At 39.2% G+C, this 15,518-nt stretch overlaps 1 protein-coding gene across 4 annotated transcripts in view; it reads right to left on the bottom strand.

Annotated features, from left to right (window-relative positions):
- WASHC4 (WASH complex subunit 4) overlaps positions 1-15,518 on the bottom strand; it is a 59,518-nt gene that overhangs the window by 24,644 nt on the left and 19,356 nt on the right. For all 4 annotated transcript variants that reach the window (XM_042843619.2, XM_005300781.5, XM_065564818.1 and 1 more), the window contains exons 10-18: positions 12,480-12,600; positions 10,540-10,663; positions 10,299-10,426; positions 9,279-9,439; positions 6,791-6,917; positions 4,897-5,022; positions 4,266-4,373; positions 1,216-1,362; positions 964-1,043 (exon numbers count right to left, since the gene is read on the bottom strand). In XM_042843619.2, coding sequence (XP_042699553.2) covers positions 964-1,043; positions 1,216-1,362; positions 4,266-4,373; positions 4,897-5,022; positions 6,791-6,917; positions 9,279-9,439; positions 10,299-10,426; positions 10,540-10,663; positions 12,480-12,600 — 1,122 coding nt within the window. The remainder of the gene's footprint in view (positions 1-963; positions 1,044-1,215; positions 1,363-4,265; positions 4,374-4,896; positions 5,023-6,790; positions 6,918-9,278; positions 9,440-10,298; positions 10,427-10,539; positions 10,664-12,479; positions 12,601-15,518) is intronic.

Raw genomic sequence — 15,518 nt, forward strand, 5'->3', positions numbered from 1 at the left:
GTCTCTGATCAGATGATGTACACCAGCAGGGCTGGCTCCAGCTTTTTTGCAGCCCCAAGCAGCGAAGCAAAAATAAATAAAATAAAAAAAAGATAAAGCACGTCGGCAGCAGCTCAATCGCGCTGCTTCATTCTTCAGTGGCAATTTGGCAGCGGGTCCTTCGCTCCCTTTCTTCCTCTTCAGCGGCACTTCGGCGGCACTCAAAGAGGAAGAGAGGAACTGAGGGGCCCGCCACCGAAGACCCGGACGTGCCGCCCCTTTCCGTTGGCCGCCCCAAGCACCTGCTTCCTTCATTGGTACCTGGAGCCGGCACTGTTCAACAGTGCCAAAAAACTGAGCCACATGCAGACAAGCATCTTCCTCACTGATGCTAGTAGTAGATACTGAACTTGAAAATGCTGACAATTTATAAAGCATTAAGAAGGTACAGTGTCATGGTGCAAATTCATTTACATTACTGGCGTTTACATGACATGCCCAAAGTATATGTGTAGGTCCACAGACCATCAAGGTTCTATGAATAAAATCTGTGTATAGCAGTGTTTGCACAAAATCATTGCTAAACATTTCACAGCCAGTTACAATTTATAGCAGCTTAGGAGGGAGGTGTTTATATAAAATGCAACATACTGCAGGAAGCCTAATCTTTAATATGGAGGTTCCAAAAGTGATGGTCCATGTCAGATCAAACAAAAAGCTGGGTGCACCAGTCAACAAAACCTGCATTTCTGCAAGCTACTCCTCCTTATTAAAGATTAGGGAAGCCACAGATGTCATTATAGAATTCTGTGGCCCACATGCTGGCCAACCCTGGTCTTCAATGTACATGAAAACAATCAATTATATGTAGCTAAGTGTAGAACACAGAACATCCTGCAAGATTTCATAAACTGCATCACGAAATCTCAACACACAAGCTGACACTGCTTTCTCCCCTCCCCCCCATCCTTTTGTGCTGCTTACCGCTCCTTAAGTTCACTGATTAAGTCCAGTTTCTTCATAACTACTTGGAGGGGAAGCAGCTCTTCATCTTTAAATGTTTTCTGTTAAGAAAAAAAAACAGCAGCGGAAAATGGGCAGTCATTTATTGTTTAATTGGAAAATAACAATTACTTTTAAAGTTGTCACAACAGCTGTTTATTGCTGTTAAAGCTGTTTATTACAGCTAACAAGGTAACACACAGTAGTGAGGGTTTGAGCAATAGTTGCACTTACCATCTGTGTGCCCACACTCAGTGCAAGGGAAACAATAAGGCGCCTCTGTTTTGTACTTGGCCCGTTCAGGGTATTCTCAGCCAATACCAGAGCAGAGAGCACATCCAGGCGCTGCTCACTGTATTTTTTGTCAGAAATTACTCTTTTCTTGATGGGAGAAACAAAAATAGCAGCTCACACTTTATATTCATGGAAAAGTTATCAGAGACCAAAAGCAGCAGCCTATTCTTTTATTTGAAAATCTGGGCACTTGCCTAATTTATAGAATATTACCGGAAATGGTGTGACTTTTTGAACCAAGCTAAGTGAATCCAGATTCCTTCCTCTCCCAAATTTAATTGGATTCTCTATTGTAAATGCTGGTCAATATACATAACTCAGCACTGGCATAAGACAGGTATACAGTAAACAGGCATTGTGCAAGCGTGCACATAGCTTTGCATGTACACATCACTTCTATTATATACACCATCCCTAGTGTTCCTGTAGGAGCACTTTCTTTCACTAGGAAGAAATCCAGCAGTGCCCAACTTTATGGGCTGAATAACCACAAATCTATAAGTGCACACGTGAAGAAGGTCCCCAAGTCAACCTGCACTTTTCTATGACATTGTATAAGTGGAAAAACATAGCAAGGACCAACTGCCAAAGTGAGCTCCCAATTCTGCTCCCACTGCAGTATGTGGAATTTTTTGCAATGGACTTCAGCGGGAACGTGATCAGTGACTGGTTAGGAAGCTAGGCTCATATTTAGGAGTATAGATTTGATTCAAAAGAGGTATAACTCCCTGCAAGATTTGGTGCCATAGGAGAGAATTCCTTCTCTGATTATAAGGATACATGCTCAGCTTGAAACTCTTCCCCTTCAGCGTTGTCAGATGCTCCAGGTACACGCAGCAAAACAACTGCTGTGCTGCGGAATACACTATGTACACCTTAATGCTGCATTAATTTGGAACAGCACATTAACAGATTAGCAAATACCACAGAGGGCCTGCAGTAAGTGACTTTATGCTGTTGTTTACGGATATGAGCCTTTTGTTTACCTTTTAAAAAGGGAATTAAACATCAATCTATTCATATGGGGGCAGCGGGGTAATCTCCTGGTATCTGTTTGACATACAAATCTTTTAGTGCGCTTGGGTCATATTGCTATTTTTTAAGCTTGGAATTTATTTAAAGCTGTAAAAAAACTATAGAACAATTATCTGATCATATGGGTATTGCCCATTTTTAAAGCATGTGTAATTTTCATAGCAGCTTTATTGTTTCAGACAGGTTTGCTGGTTCTCTGTTCAACAGTGGTACCCTTTGAAATGTGTTAGATCTGTTTATTAAACTAAAACAAACATTTTGTTTATACTCAATGTGATAGAGGAGATGTGCTAGACTATAGCTAAGTTTCTGTTACATATATTAAGTAAGAATCTGAATAATATGCACCTCTACTGTTTAAATATGGAATGTATTTAACACTGAGCAGAATTATGCGCACACACAGGAGAAATGGAAAATCCAATAGCACCATTTACATCATGCAAATTGGAGTTCAGTTGCAAGAGAACATATATACTAGCATTTCACATCAGGAGAGCCAAGCTGAAATCCCGTTTTTCCCTTTGCCCACATAACGTAATTCAGAAATCCAAGGACAGCAAGTGTTCCAAGTGAGGTGCATTGGTCCCACTTCTGGGGAAGCGTGCACAGCACCTGTGTACATTTGATATCAGGCAACTGGCACTTCCATAAGCATTAAATTTGTCCTACCCTTTCCTTTCAAAGAAGTTTAACATTATATAGTAATCATTGAAAGTACTGTGTATGTGAAGCCCTAAAACTGTAACAGTGTGCATGCTTATACATACCATCACAAATCATTTTAATAAAGTAACAGTAAAGTAATAAATGAACAAACAGCACCATGTGATTAACTAAACAAAATTGCAATTAAAAAATTAATCACAATTAATCGCAATTTTAATCATACTGTTAAACAATAGAATACCAATTGAAATTGATTACATATTTTGGATGTTTTTCTACATTTTCATATATACTGTATTCTGTGTTGTAATTGAAATCAAAGTGTACATATTTTTATTACAAATATTTGCACTGTACAAATGGCAAAAAATAAATAGTATTTTTTCAATTCACCTCATACAAGTACTGTAGTGCAATCTCTGTCGTGAAAATGCAACTTACAAATGTAGATTTTTTGTTGTTGTTACATAACTGCATTCAAAAACAAAACAATGTAAAGCTTCAGAGCCTACAAAAAGCGGGCAGCGTTATCTCCTGCAAATATAAACCAACTTACTTGTCTGAGCAATTGGCTGAACAAGAAGTAGGACTGCGTGGACTTGCAGGCTCTAAAATTGTACATTGTTTTATTTTTGAATGCAGGGTTTTTTTTTTACATAATTCTACATTTGTCAGTTCAACTTTCATGATAAAGAGATTGTACTACGGTATTTGTGTTAGGTGAATTGAAAAATACTATTTTTTTTTGTTTTTTTTTTTACAGTGCAAATACTTGTAAGAAAAAATAAATAAAAAGTGAGCACTGTACACTTTGTATTCTGTGTTGTAATTGAAATCAATATATTTGAAAATGTAGGAAACATCCAAAAATATTTAAATAAATGGTATTCTATTATTGTTTAACAGTGCGATTAATCGTGATTAATTTTTTTTAATCGCTTGATAGCCCTAGCCACAGGAAAAGATCAGAACAAGGCCAAGATAAGAGGAGCAAGTGAATAGAAGAACGTAGAGAGTGTGTGTGCCACTGGTGGAAGAAAGAGGAACGATATAACAGGATTATCATCTTTGTTCATGTCAGTACAGTGCCTAGAACAATGGGGCCCCGATTCTTGATTGGGGTTCTTAAATGCTATAATAATAGCAATAGAAATCGTAATAGACAGGGTGGAGCGAGACCACAGACAGTTTCAAATCAGGCGAATAATTTTGATTTGGAATGAGAGATTAAATAAAACTATTGAGGGTGACATAGGATTCCATACCTTGAAACTTGGATTACATACCTTGGCTATAGAAATAGAGTTAAGCGCCTGATGCTGGAGATGCTGAGTTATGTGTGTCACAGAATCGGCCACAACCATACTTCTTCTATAAAATGTATGTTCTATTGCCTGCATCAGTTCCAAAACACAGTGGTTCATATTAATTATAAAGTGACAATCTAAGTAATTTCTTTCTATACTAACCACACTGTCCACCTGGCAATACAGGATTTCCCTTCACCACCCTTGTATTTTATATTAACTGGAGATGCTGAACACCCAAAACTTTTGCAAAAAATCAGGCCACTTATTAAGGCGTCCATATATGGTTTTCAGACTCTAACTAGAGGTAACCATTTCTCTTTAAAAATCTTAGCCCTATATGTTTTCTCTATTTCAGCTCAACTTTAGAAAGATACTCTTCAAAACAGTGAACATCTTTCCCTGCAAAAAAAGAGGATTGAGATAAAAAGCAAACTGTGGAGGTGTTTAGAAATTACATAAATATACTTTCCCTTTCTCTCCTCCATCCCATCCAATCTTTTAGAAGTCACTTTGACACATTCTATCACTCCGTTCTTTGCATGTGGTGTCTCACAGCAGCTGTATAATGATGCTTAAATGAAATCATAATGCCAATCCTATAACCTACCTTGAGAAGTTCTACAAGTCTGCATAATGCTTTCACCGAGGTTTTGGTCATAGGTTTTTGCATTGACATGTAGAGATTCATTGTGGTTTTAATGATGGTGCTAAGGCTGTAAGCATAAAGAAAACCCTAGAAACAAATTGGGGGGAAAAAAGAAACTCCACAGTAATTTCAGACAAGTAAATATTCTCTATTTTTTTTTATTACCATACAGAACATAAATTCCTGCCTTTTCACTAACCCTCCAGAGCATAAGCAGCTCTCTCATGGACAGTCCAAGCTTGTATAGTCACGTGAAACTGGAAGTGAATATCTGTCAGTTAGTTTGTAATTATGAAGCTGCAAAGGAATCTGCAAGTCATTAAATCAGCTAACTATAGCTTTAGAAACAATCAATACAATTAAATCACAAGCCAATGAACCAACCATTCAGACAGACTAATCACAGTTCGAGTTCACTGTAACCCAACTAGGGTCACCAGATGTCCCGATACTAGAGGCTTTGTCTTATATACACAACTATACTGCCCTGCCACCCCCACCCACAAAAAAAGTGTACCGATTTTTCACACTTACTATCTGGTCACCCTAAACCCAACCAAGAGAGGCATCAAGATGGAGAAATTGGACTAGGATGAGCAAAAACAGTTGCAAAGTCCCCAAGAGATAAGTGAAATCAGTAAGATATGAAGTCATTGTAAACCTCTACAACTTCTTTAAAAATCCAAATTTCATAATAAAAAACAAAGGAAGGGAAAACTGAAAAAAATCCAAAGAATATCACTAACATAGACATTAAAATGTGCCAAACTCTTTCAATCAATTTAGGCTACATCCAGAAAGTCCAGAACAGCATCCAAGTATTCAAAATACAATTTTCAAATGGAATACAGCAAAAACTTGGAGAAATATAGCAAGTTAAAGGTGAAACTTTCAATTTGGTATAGAGAAAAATATCACAGCATATTAAAAGTAACTACTCAAAATGAGAAGAATAGATTCTCCCACTGGGATATCTTCAGATCCTTAATTCTTTATTCTCATTTTAAAGAGAGTTTAAGTATAAAAAAAAATAAACTTTTCATGTATACTATGAACTCAGAAGGAAAAAATTCAGTTGATACTGAAGCCTGGAACTAGCAGTATCCATCAACAAAGGCAGAAGTGAGGACAGAGCTGCTACAAATGAATGGGGAAGACACTAATGTTGTGTGTCTATTTTACATTCTCTATTAAACTTGCATTTATTTTCAATCAATGTTTTGTCAGGAAGCTGCATACAAAATGTGCAAGAAATAAATGCAGAAATCATGTACACATACAGCAAAACTATGCACTCTTACCAGAAAAGAAAATTAACTGCATCAGATGCTACAGAGATTATTCCAAAGCACTGTCGTTGAGTGCAACACAATTAGGCAATAGCCTGGAACTTGTTGCCAGAAATAAGAATATGGTAAATACAACTAAATTAGACTGCCATCCCCGCCTCAATGTAAGCATCTCAGCATTGACATTATACTTGAGAAAGACTACTTGAATGGGAAATGGGAAATACCTTGGGAAATCACTGAAGCTTCATTGGAAAGATTCCAGCTTCAGCCCGTGAAGATTCAGTCAGACATATTACTTTTTTCACTTCCTGGAAAGCCCCATTTCTACCATTCTATTCTATACCATTCTAGTTCTATTAAGAACTAGACTGGACAACACATTTGAGAACATATTGCAGGGAAAAACCCTGCATTTGCAAGGGAATGCCGAGATGACCACATAACTTCTATGTTTCGTTTACAATACTCACTAGCTTCCTTCTAATCACCCAGTTCTTAATGCAAAAAGCTGCACAAATACACTACATATAATTAAACTAGCAGCATAGTAAGAAATAACCCACCTGTATAAAGACATTACATCTGTTAGAAAGGTCTTCAGCAAACTTATCCATCCGCTGTTCCTTAGACAAGATAGATTCCATTTTTGTCATCCATGAGCTCACAAAGACATAATATGACTGCATCTCTCTGGAGAAAGAAAAATAGGTTACTCACTTCAGAGAGCAGCTGAATGCCATTACCAAGCATCGATAGCTAGTCCCTCCCAAAGAAAATGCATAGGAATATTCAGTCTCCAAATGCAATACTTTGCTCCCTTTGCAATGGGTACTAGAGTGCCTCAAACACAACCTTAAATGCTCCATAAGGTAAGTATTAGCCTGCATGTGACAAGTGGGGTGACTAAGAAACAGAAGTTAAGAAACTTGCACAAGCTTGAACAATGAATCCAAGTCAGAGTCAGAATTAAAACTTAGATCTCCTGGTATTTCAGTCCTCCAATTTTCTTAACAGAAGGCCATGTTGCATAAGATCTCATTGTTAATACCTTGAATGAATAGCCCACTCAGATGCACTATTTTTTTTTAAATTAAAGTAGTGAATAAATCTCCAAAAATAAACTGTGCAAAAAAAATTTAAGTTATTTCAGGGTAAAAAGCTTTACCAAGTTTAAACCATAAAACAAAGAATCTATATCATCTGTTACCATATTAATGCCTGACTCAGTATTGTACAATTTGTTTTAAATACTGTAGTTGTAGAGGATGGATATACTGATTACACTGGATATTATTAAAAATTCATTAAAAGTTAAGAACATAAGAATGGCTACACTGGGTCAGACCAATGGTCCAACTGGCCCAGTATCCTGTCTTCCAACAGTAGCCAGTGCCAGATGCTTCAGGGGGAATGATCAGAACAGGGCAATTATCAAATGACCCATCTCCTTTCATTCACTCCCAGCTTCTGGCAGTCAGAGGTTTAGGAACACCAAGAGCATATGGTTGCATCTCTGACCATCTTGGTTAATAGTCATTGATGGACATGTCCTCCATGATTTAGTTCTTTTTTTAACCCAGTTACACTTTTGGCCTTCACAACATCCACAGGCAAGGAGTTCCACAGGTTGACTGTGCATTGTATGAAGTACATCCTTATGTTTGTTTGTTTTAAACCTGTTGCCTATTAATTTCACTGGGTGACCGTGGTTCTTGCATTATGTGAAGGATTAAGTAACACTTCCCCTATGTATCCAGCAGTGTTGTAGCCATGTTGGTCCCAGGGTATTAGAGAAACAAAGTGGGTGAGGTAATATATTTTATTGGACCAACTTCTGTAGGGGAGAGACTCAAGCTTCTGAGCTTACACAGAGCTCTTCTTCGGGTCCGGGAAACGTACTCAGTGCATCACAACTGAGTGGACACCCTGAGTACCTTTCCCAGACCTGAAGAAGAGCTCTGTGTAAGCTCAAAAGCTTGTCTCTCTCACCAACAGCAGTGGGTCCAATAAAAAAAATATTACTTTTCCTATTCACTTTCTCAACACCATTCATAATTTTATAGACCTCTATCATATTCCCCCTTAATTATTTCTTTTCTAAACTGAACAGTCCCAGTCTTTTTAATCACTTCTCCTCATTTTTGTTGCCCTTCTCCATACCAGTCCCAATATTAATATATCTTTTTTGAGATGGAGTGACCAGAACTGGACACAGCATTCAAGGTGTGAACGTACCATGGATTTATACAGTGGCATTATGATATTTTCTGTCTTATCTAATTCCTTTCCTAATAGTTCCTAACATTCGGTTAACTTTTTTTTTGGACTGGTGCTGACCATTGAGCAGATATTTTCAGAGAAGTATCCACAGTGACTCCAAGATCTTTCTTGCGTAGTAACAGCTAATTTGGAGGCCATCATTTTGTATGTATCACTGGAATTAATTTTTCCAAAGTGCATTACATTTTGCATTTATCAACATTGAATGTAATCTGCCATTTTGTTGCTCAGTCACCCAGTTTTGTGAGATCCCATTGCAACTCTTCACAGACAGCTTTGAACTTAACTATTGAGTCATTTTGTATTGTCTGAAAACTTTGCCACCTGTTTATCCCCTTTTCCAGCTCTTTTATGAATATGTTGTATAGCATTGGTCCCAGTACAGATCCTTGGGGGACCCTGCTATTTCACCTCTCTCCATTGGGAAAATTGACTGTTTATTCCTATACTTTGTTTCCTATCTTTTAACTAGTTACAGATCCATGAGAGGACTTTCCCTCCTATCCCATGACTGCTTACTTTGCTTAAGAGTGTTTGATGTGGGACCTTGTTTAAGGCTTTCTGAAAGTCCAAGTACGCTATTATCAAGTGGATCTCCCTGCCAACATGCTTGTTGAAACCCTCAAAAAATTCTAACAGACTGAGGCATGATTTCCCTTTGCAAAAGGCATGTTGACTTTTCCCCAATATATCATGTTCATCTATGTTCTTCTAAGTTTGTTAATGATAATAAGCAGTATATCAAAAGGTGCAGTCCTTTATAAAACCTACTTGGTAAGTAACTGAGCCTTCTGTTGTAGAAAATTCTCCCTTTGAGTTTTAATCGCATGATGGCTTCTCCTATCCAGAAGTTTGGCAGCAGCTGGCATTTTCTGGATCAGAAAGTTATCAGCAAACCAAATAATATTAGCAGTTAATGTGATGGCTGGCACCTAGAGCACCAAAAGAGGAGAAAAAATTAAAATCAAACAAACAGGGTAGCAATTCCTAATAATTATGATTGACATGAAATTAATTCCAGTTACAAAAATCTAAAAATCAACATTATACCACCCCCCACAAGCTCAGAACCTTTTTACTTGAACTATTTGTTATATGTCAGAAAGAGTGCAAAACTTTAACAGTATTAATCAACTATTCCTTGTATGCAGCACAAGTGCTATGTGGGGAAAAAAAGTTCCTGCCCTGAAAAGCATATATTTACATCAATATGCAGAATTATTATTGTAAATGTTTCTCAGGTGTGTTAAGCCATGCACTGCTCATATGTTCATGTATTTTGAATGAGCTACAATAAATTCTACTGTAGCCAAGATTTTCCATTTTCCACTAATGCCAAGGAACGGTAACATCTTACGGCCAAAGTGTTAAGGTACAAAGTCTTTCCTCAATCCCCTAATGTATTAGAAAAAATACATATACAGAAACCACAATAAAAAAATATTTTTTTCTCAAGAACGTTAACTATCTTTAATAAAATCAAAACATTTCACTTTTGTAACTTAGCCAAGCTTGTAACCCAATCTAAAACCATCAAGAGAGTAAACAAGTTAACTTATCCAAAAATAAGCTTTTAAAAAGTTAGAATAATATTAAAGCTGATACATCAAATACCGATAGCAAAGAAATGGAGATGAGGTAGATACAACCTCCTTTTGTACTCAGAATAATTATGTTTTACTTTTGAAAAACCTAGCCAAACTGCATTTTAATAAAAACTAAAATATATTTTATTTAATTTTGCTTTTAATATATTTTTTAAATTATTAAAGGAAACAGCAAAATCTTCACCTTTTTGCCAATGTCCAGTAACGATTTATAAAATTTCTTGTCTACTGTCCGAAAAATCTGAAAATGCAGTACAAAGAGACCACAAATTCCTACGTACTTATCTCTCTGGTCAATTTCCGAGGGTTCACCTTGTATAAATACATACAAAAGAAAATATTTTTGAAATCTGTTTCTAGACAAACAATATAAAAACTTTTACAAACAATGAAGTCCGCATGAAAAAAAGCACATCTTGAATTACCAAGTTTAGCTTCAACATTTGCAAAAATTGTGCGAATACTATGTGCAAACTCTTCGGCAAAAGTGCTATTCTTCGAGACAGCCACTCCTCCATTGAGAGAGTCAAACTGTTGTTCTATACAGGCCTGAAAGAAAACAAGACTCATTTACAATGCTAATTCCATGAAGTCTGGGCATCCAATGAATATTGTTATTGCAAATAGGTTGTCTCATAGCATGAATCTGTAAAGTCACAGTTTCAATTTAAAATACAGCTGAAGTCAATGTTCAAATGTGTTTTGTTTGGTTCATTACACGGAATGAATTTTAGTATTAGGGGATAAGATTATTTTTTTTTTAGCAAAAATGTGGTCTTTATGTTTTGTTATTGATTGGTTTTGCTTATGTAAGGCACTCAGACAACTCAGTTATGGCAGACTATATGCATTTCCAGAATAAAATACATTACTAAAAAGCTCTTGGCTGATCAAGGGTATTGCCTCATTTGTTTTTAGGATGTGAATCATGAAGCTGAAATGTTCAAAAACAAGACAGACATGATATTGTAACCTTAGTAAGGAAAGAGAAAAAGTATGTTGGTGGATATAATGGAAAATATTTACTAGATTTATAATTTTGTTTTAATATTTTCTTCGCGTTCTTTTTTCTGGTCAAGGAGGAAAAAAGCTGTCTTGCTTGCATACTGGACAAATTCCCACTGAGCCATCCAAATTAAACATACAATAAAGTCTTTGTGTAAATGTGACATTGGAGAGAATTAAAATGGAAAATTCTTCTTAGCTAGCTGGCAATATGATTCCATGAAGTAAGAAGCATTTCTCGCTGAATAAACTGAACTATGTTTGACAATAAAGTGTACTTACAATTGGCATCTAGGAGGTTATTCATAGGAGGAGGGGACTGACATTAATTAGGATATAACAATTATAAAAGACCTAAATGCAAAATAACGTGAAATGGCTCTCTTGTTTCAATGCTTGTTTACAATTTCAAATTTAAGTATTAAGGGCCAGATCCTCTGTATAGTGTATTTCAGCATAGTTCCTCTGAGACAATGCAGCTACACTGATTCCCACCATCTGAGCCCCTTTAATTTCCATATTTAAAGTTTAAGAAAGATTTTACTTAAAACAAAGATCTGCACACAGTTTTAAGTCAAAATATCCAAGACTGTTAAGTTGTAAAAGAAAAACAAGGAATTTTTGGCTTGAAAGACTATTCATGCCTGTAGAATTAAATTATTTGCCATCACTACATGCCACCTGCCTGCATCAGTGTCTATTTTCATTTTTCCACTGTGTCCACATCAATGAAATTCTTGTTACAAACCTGATTGCAGTATGGCATTTCTTACTCAGAAAAAACTCCCAGTGACTGCAACAGAAGTGCAGGTCTGGGCTCATTATTGGCACTGTTTTGTGACTTCATAATTTACTGTTCAGTGCGCCAACTAGTTTGATCAACACATAATTTTCCCTATGCTCTGTCAATACCATAAATCTGTCTAAAACTTCAGCGTCACAAATGCAAACACTTTTCAATAAGACAGATAACAGCAGGCTTATAAACAATATGTATTTAAATTGTATTTTCAAACATGTTTCAGGTTTTTCTCCATGGCAAGAAATACTAGCTATGAACTTGCACATTTCTGAGCTGAACAAGAAAGGTGCAATTACCTTTTAGCCACATGTTATTTTGTCATATGAACAAGCCTGATGATGATTATGGGGTAATGATTCATGTTTTAACAAATACTTTCAAAATCAGAACTATTGTAGCTGTAAGGAAAATATCTAAAGTAAATCATATCCAGTTTAACGAAAATCAAAGCATTTACAGAAGATCAATATCCTATTATACAACATTTTAGAAATTAAGTCCCTAGGATACAACTTGCCCACCGTACTGTGGAATGTGTGTTAATCTACATTTATTTACCTGGAATATCATCCCATCAAGTAACTGGCCTTCCAATTTTAATAACAACTTCTCAAATGGCTTCAGTTTATCTTCCTGAATCCCAAACTTTGAAGGGTTGTGATGGACAGATTTTAGTAGCCTTGAGAAAGAATATACACAATCCAATTAAAACAAAATAACCCCATCTGTATCGCATCTTATATTTGTTTCAAGGAGTCCTCCATTCTAAGGGTATATCTATACTGCAGCAGAGAGTGCTTCCAAGCACAGGTAGGCAGACACGAGCTAGCTCTGCTCAAGCTAGTGTGCTACAAATTGCAGTGTAGCCCGGGGTAGCTTGGGCTAGCCACCTGAGTTCAAACCTGCCCGGACTCCCTGAGTATATACTTGGGCGACTAGCCCGAGCCGCCACCCATGCTACCCCGGCTGCACTGCTATTGTTAGCTCCATTAAAGCTAGCGTGCTAGCATGTCTGCCTACCCGCATTGGGAAGCACACTCCCAGCTGCAGTATAGATGTATTCTAAGAGTCTAGAGTCACTAACACATAGGTTGCAAACTGTGAGTTGTGACTAGGGTTACCATATTTCAACAATCAAAAAAGAGGACGGGAGGAGCCCCGCCCCTGCCCCTTCCACTCCCTCCCATTCCCACCCCCTCAGAGCCCCCAACCCTCCCCGCCACTCCTTGTCCCCGTGATTGCCCCGTCCTGGGACCCCTGCTCCTAACTGCCCCCCAGGACTCCACCCCCTACCTAAGCCTTCCTGCTCCTTGTCCCCTGACTGCCCCCTCCTGAGACCTTCCCCACATCCTAACTGGCCCCCTAGGACCCTACCCCCTACCTGTCCCCTGACTGCCCCAACCCTTATCCACACCCCCACCCCCTGACAGCCCCTCCCAGAACTCCTGACCCATCTAAACCCCTCTGCTCCCTGTCCCCTGACTGCCCCCTCCTGGGACCCCTGCTCCTAACTGCCCTCCAGAACCCCACCCCCTACCTAAGCCTCCCTGTGCCTTGTCCCCTAACTGCCCCCTCCTGAGACCCCCCCACCTGTACCCTGACTGCCCAAAACCTTACACCCCCAACCCCCAGACAGCCCCCCCCCCACGAACTCCTGACCCATCCAACCCTCCCCCCTGCTCCCTGTCTCTTGACTACCCCCTCCAGAACCTCCCTGCCGCTTCTCCGACCCCCGGCCCCTTTACTGTGCTGCAGAGCGGCACGCTCGGCAGCAGGGGAGGGGTGCAGGGTCGGAGCTCCAGACTGCCGGAGGCCCGAGGCGAACGGCCGGCCCGCGATCTGCGAATGCAGGGAGGGGGGGAGAGGGAGGGAGAGAGAGGAGGGGACTGGTCTCAAGTTGCAGGAGAGAGGAGGGGGAAGTGAAGGAAGGGCTCAGGCTGCTGGAGCCCCCTGCGAGTGGCACAATCCGGCCGGCTGCCCTGTAAGCTCTGCATGGGGGGAAATCCGGACATTGACAAATTCCCCCCGGACACTATTTTTAACTCAAAAAAGCCGGACATGTCCGAGGGAATCCGGACGAATGGTAACCCTAGTTGTGACCCCAAATAGGGTCTCACCATCAGCAGTTCTGGGTCCAACAGGCCAGATTCAGCCTGCGAGATGATGCTGTCTGCCCCTAAACCTGTCCAGACCTGCTCCACAAATGCTGCACCAAGAAGCTGCCCTTCTGATCTACAAAATGGCACCGTCTGCACAGCACAACCTCACATGTACAGCATGTGCAGAGGGTGCCATTCTGTAGTTCAAAACAACTGCCTCCTGGTGCAGCATTTGTGGAGCAGGTTAGGACATGTTGGCCGTGTGAAGGTGGCTGTGCAGATGCCAATTTGGCCATTTGCACCATCTGGCTGTGTAAGCACCCAGCTGAGGGACTTGAATGCAGTAGTCCCTTATCAAAAGCCTCATCAATAGAGCATCCTCTCTGCTCGAGCAGATAAGAGCCTGCGGTAGCCTTTTCTGAGACGCGAATCTGCAGTGGCTTGTAAGCTCCTTAAGACAGTGCCCATATCTTCTTTTATGCCACCCTGCATACCCTGTTGGTACCCAAGGATAAAGAATCATAGTAAGTCACTGTCTCCACGCTGCCCTAGTATCAGCACACAGCCTTCCTAAGTTGTGGCCTCATTTGGTTAATAGTGAATTCCTCTTTCTGATTTGTGATAAGAGGCACAATGCATTCATTTTTACACAGAGTAGGTGCTTCAACCTCCAGCAGCAAGTCTAGTAATGCAGTTATTAATGGAAAACAAGTGTCTGAGAAACGTGCTTGCAAATATAATGAGGCTTTCTTTGATTATGGCTTCACCAGTGTTTTGGTCAAGAAAGAAGAAAGGCATTAGAAAACATACTCAATATGTAAATTCCTTGGATTCCTTGGTCACTATGTTGTCATGTTGCTGTCTGGAGTCACAGGAAATGATAAGTCTCAAAACATGGTCATGTAGGCCCCCAGCACTAACATATCCCTAACAGAATGCCCTTCACAAGCTAATCATTTAAAGGTCACTGTGTCAGCATAGGCAAATTGCAGAACAATCCATCCCTATTAGAAGATTTCTATGAAATCTCAACTGATTTTGCACGACAGTAATATCACACAGCACTTGATCCTGCAACCCTTACTCAAGCAAATATTTCTATTCAAGTCCATAGGGCTACTCTCAAGTAAGGGTGACAGGATACTGTAGTTTTAGCCACAGTTCACACTTCCCTTTAAGATAAGATTTCTTATCAAATACATTCTCTCTCAAACATCAGCAGCCATTACCCTTCTACTCAAGGTTGTATCAGCAGCCCAATTAACAGGCTGAGTTTGTAGGGGTTTCGATCTGGCACTGTACATTTTTACTTGCACCAGTAAGATGACACAATGAAGACCCAACTCTGCTCCCACTGAAGTCAGTGGCAACTCTCATTGACACAGGCTCAAGCCTTAGAAGTTTAGCAAATACCAGGGCTTTCAAACTCATTTTCTTTAGACCAAAATTTGTCCACCTGTTTTTAATATTTATACTGTGGGAATATGTCTAAGGCTCC

This window comes from Chrysemys picta, chromosome 1, assembly GCF_011386835.1.
Source record: "Chrysemys picta bellii isolate R12L10 chromosome 1, ASM1138683v2, whole genome shotgun sequence".
NCBI lineage: Eukaryota > Metazoa > Chordata > Testudines > Emydidae > Chrysemys > Chrysemys picta.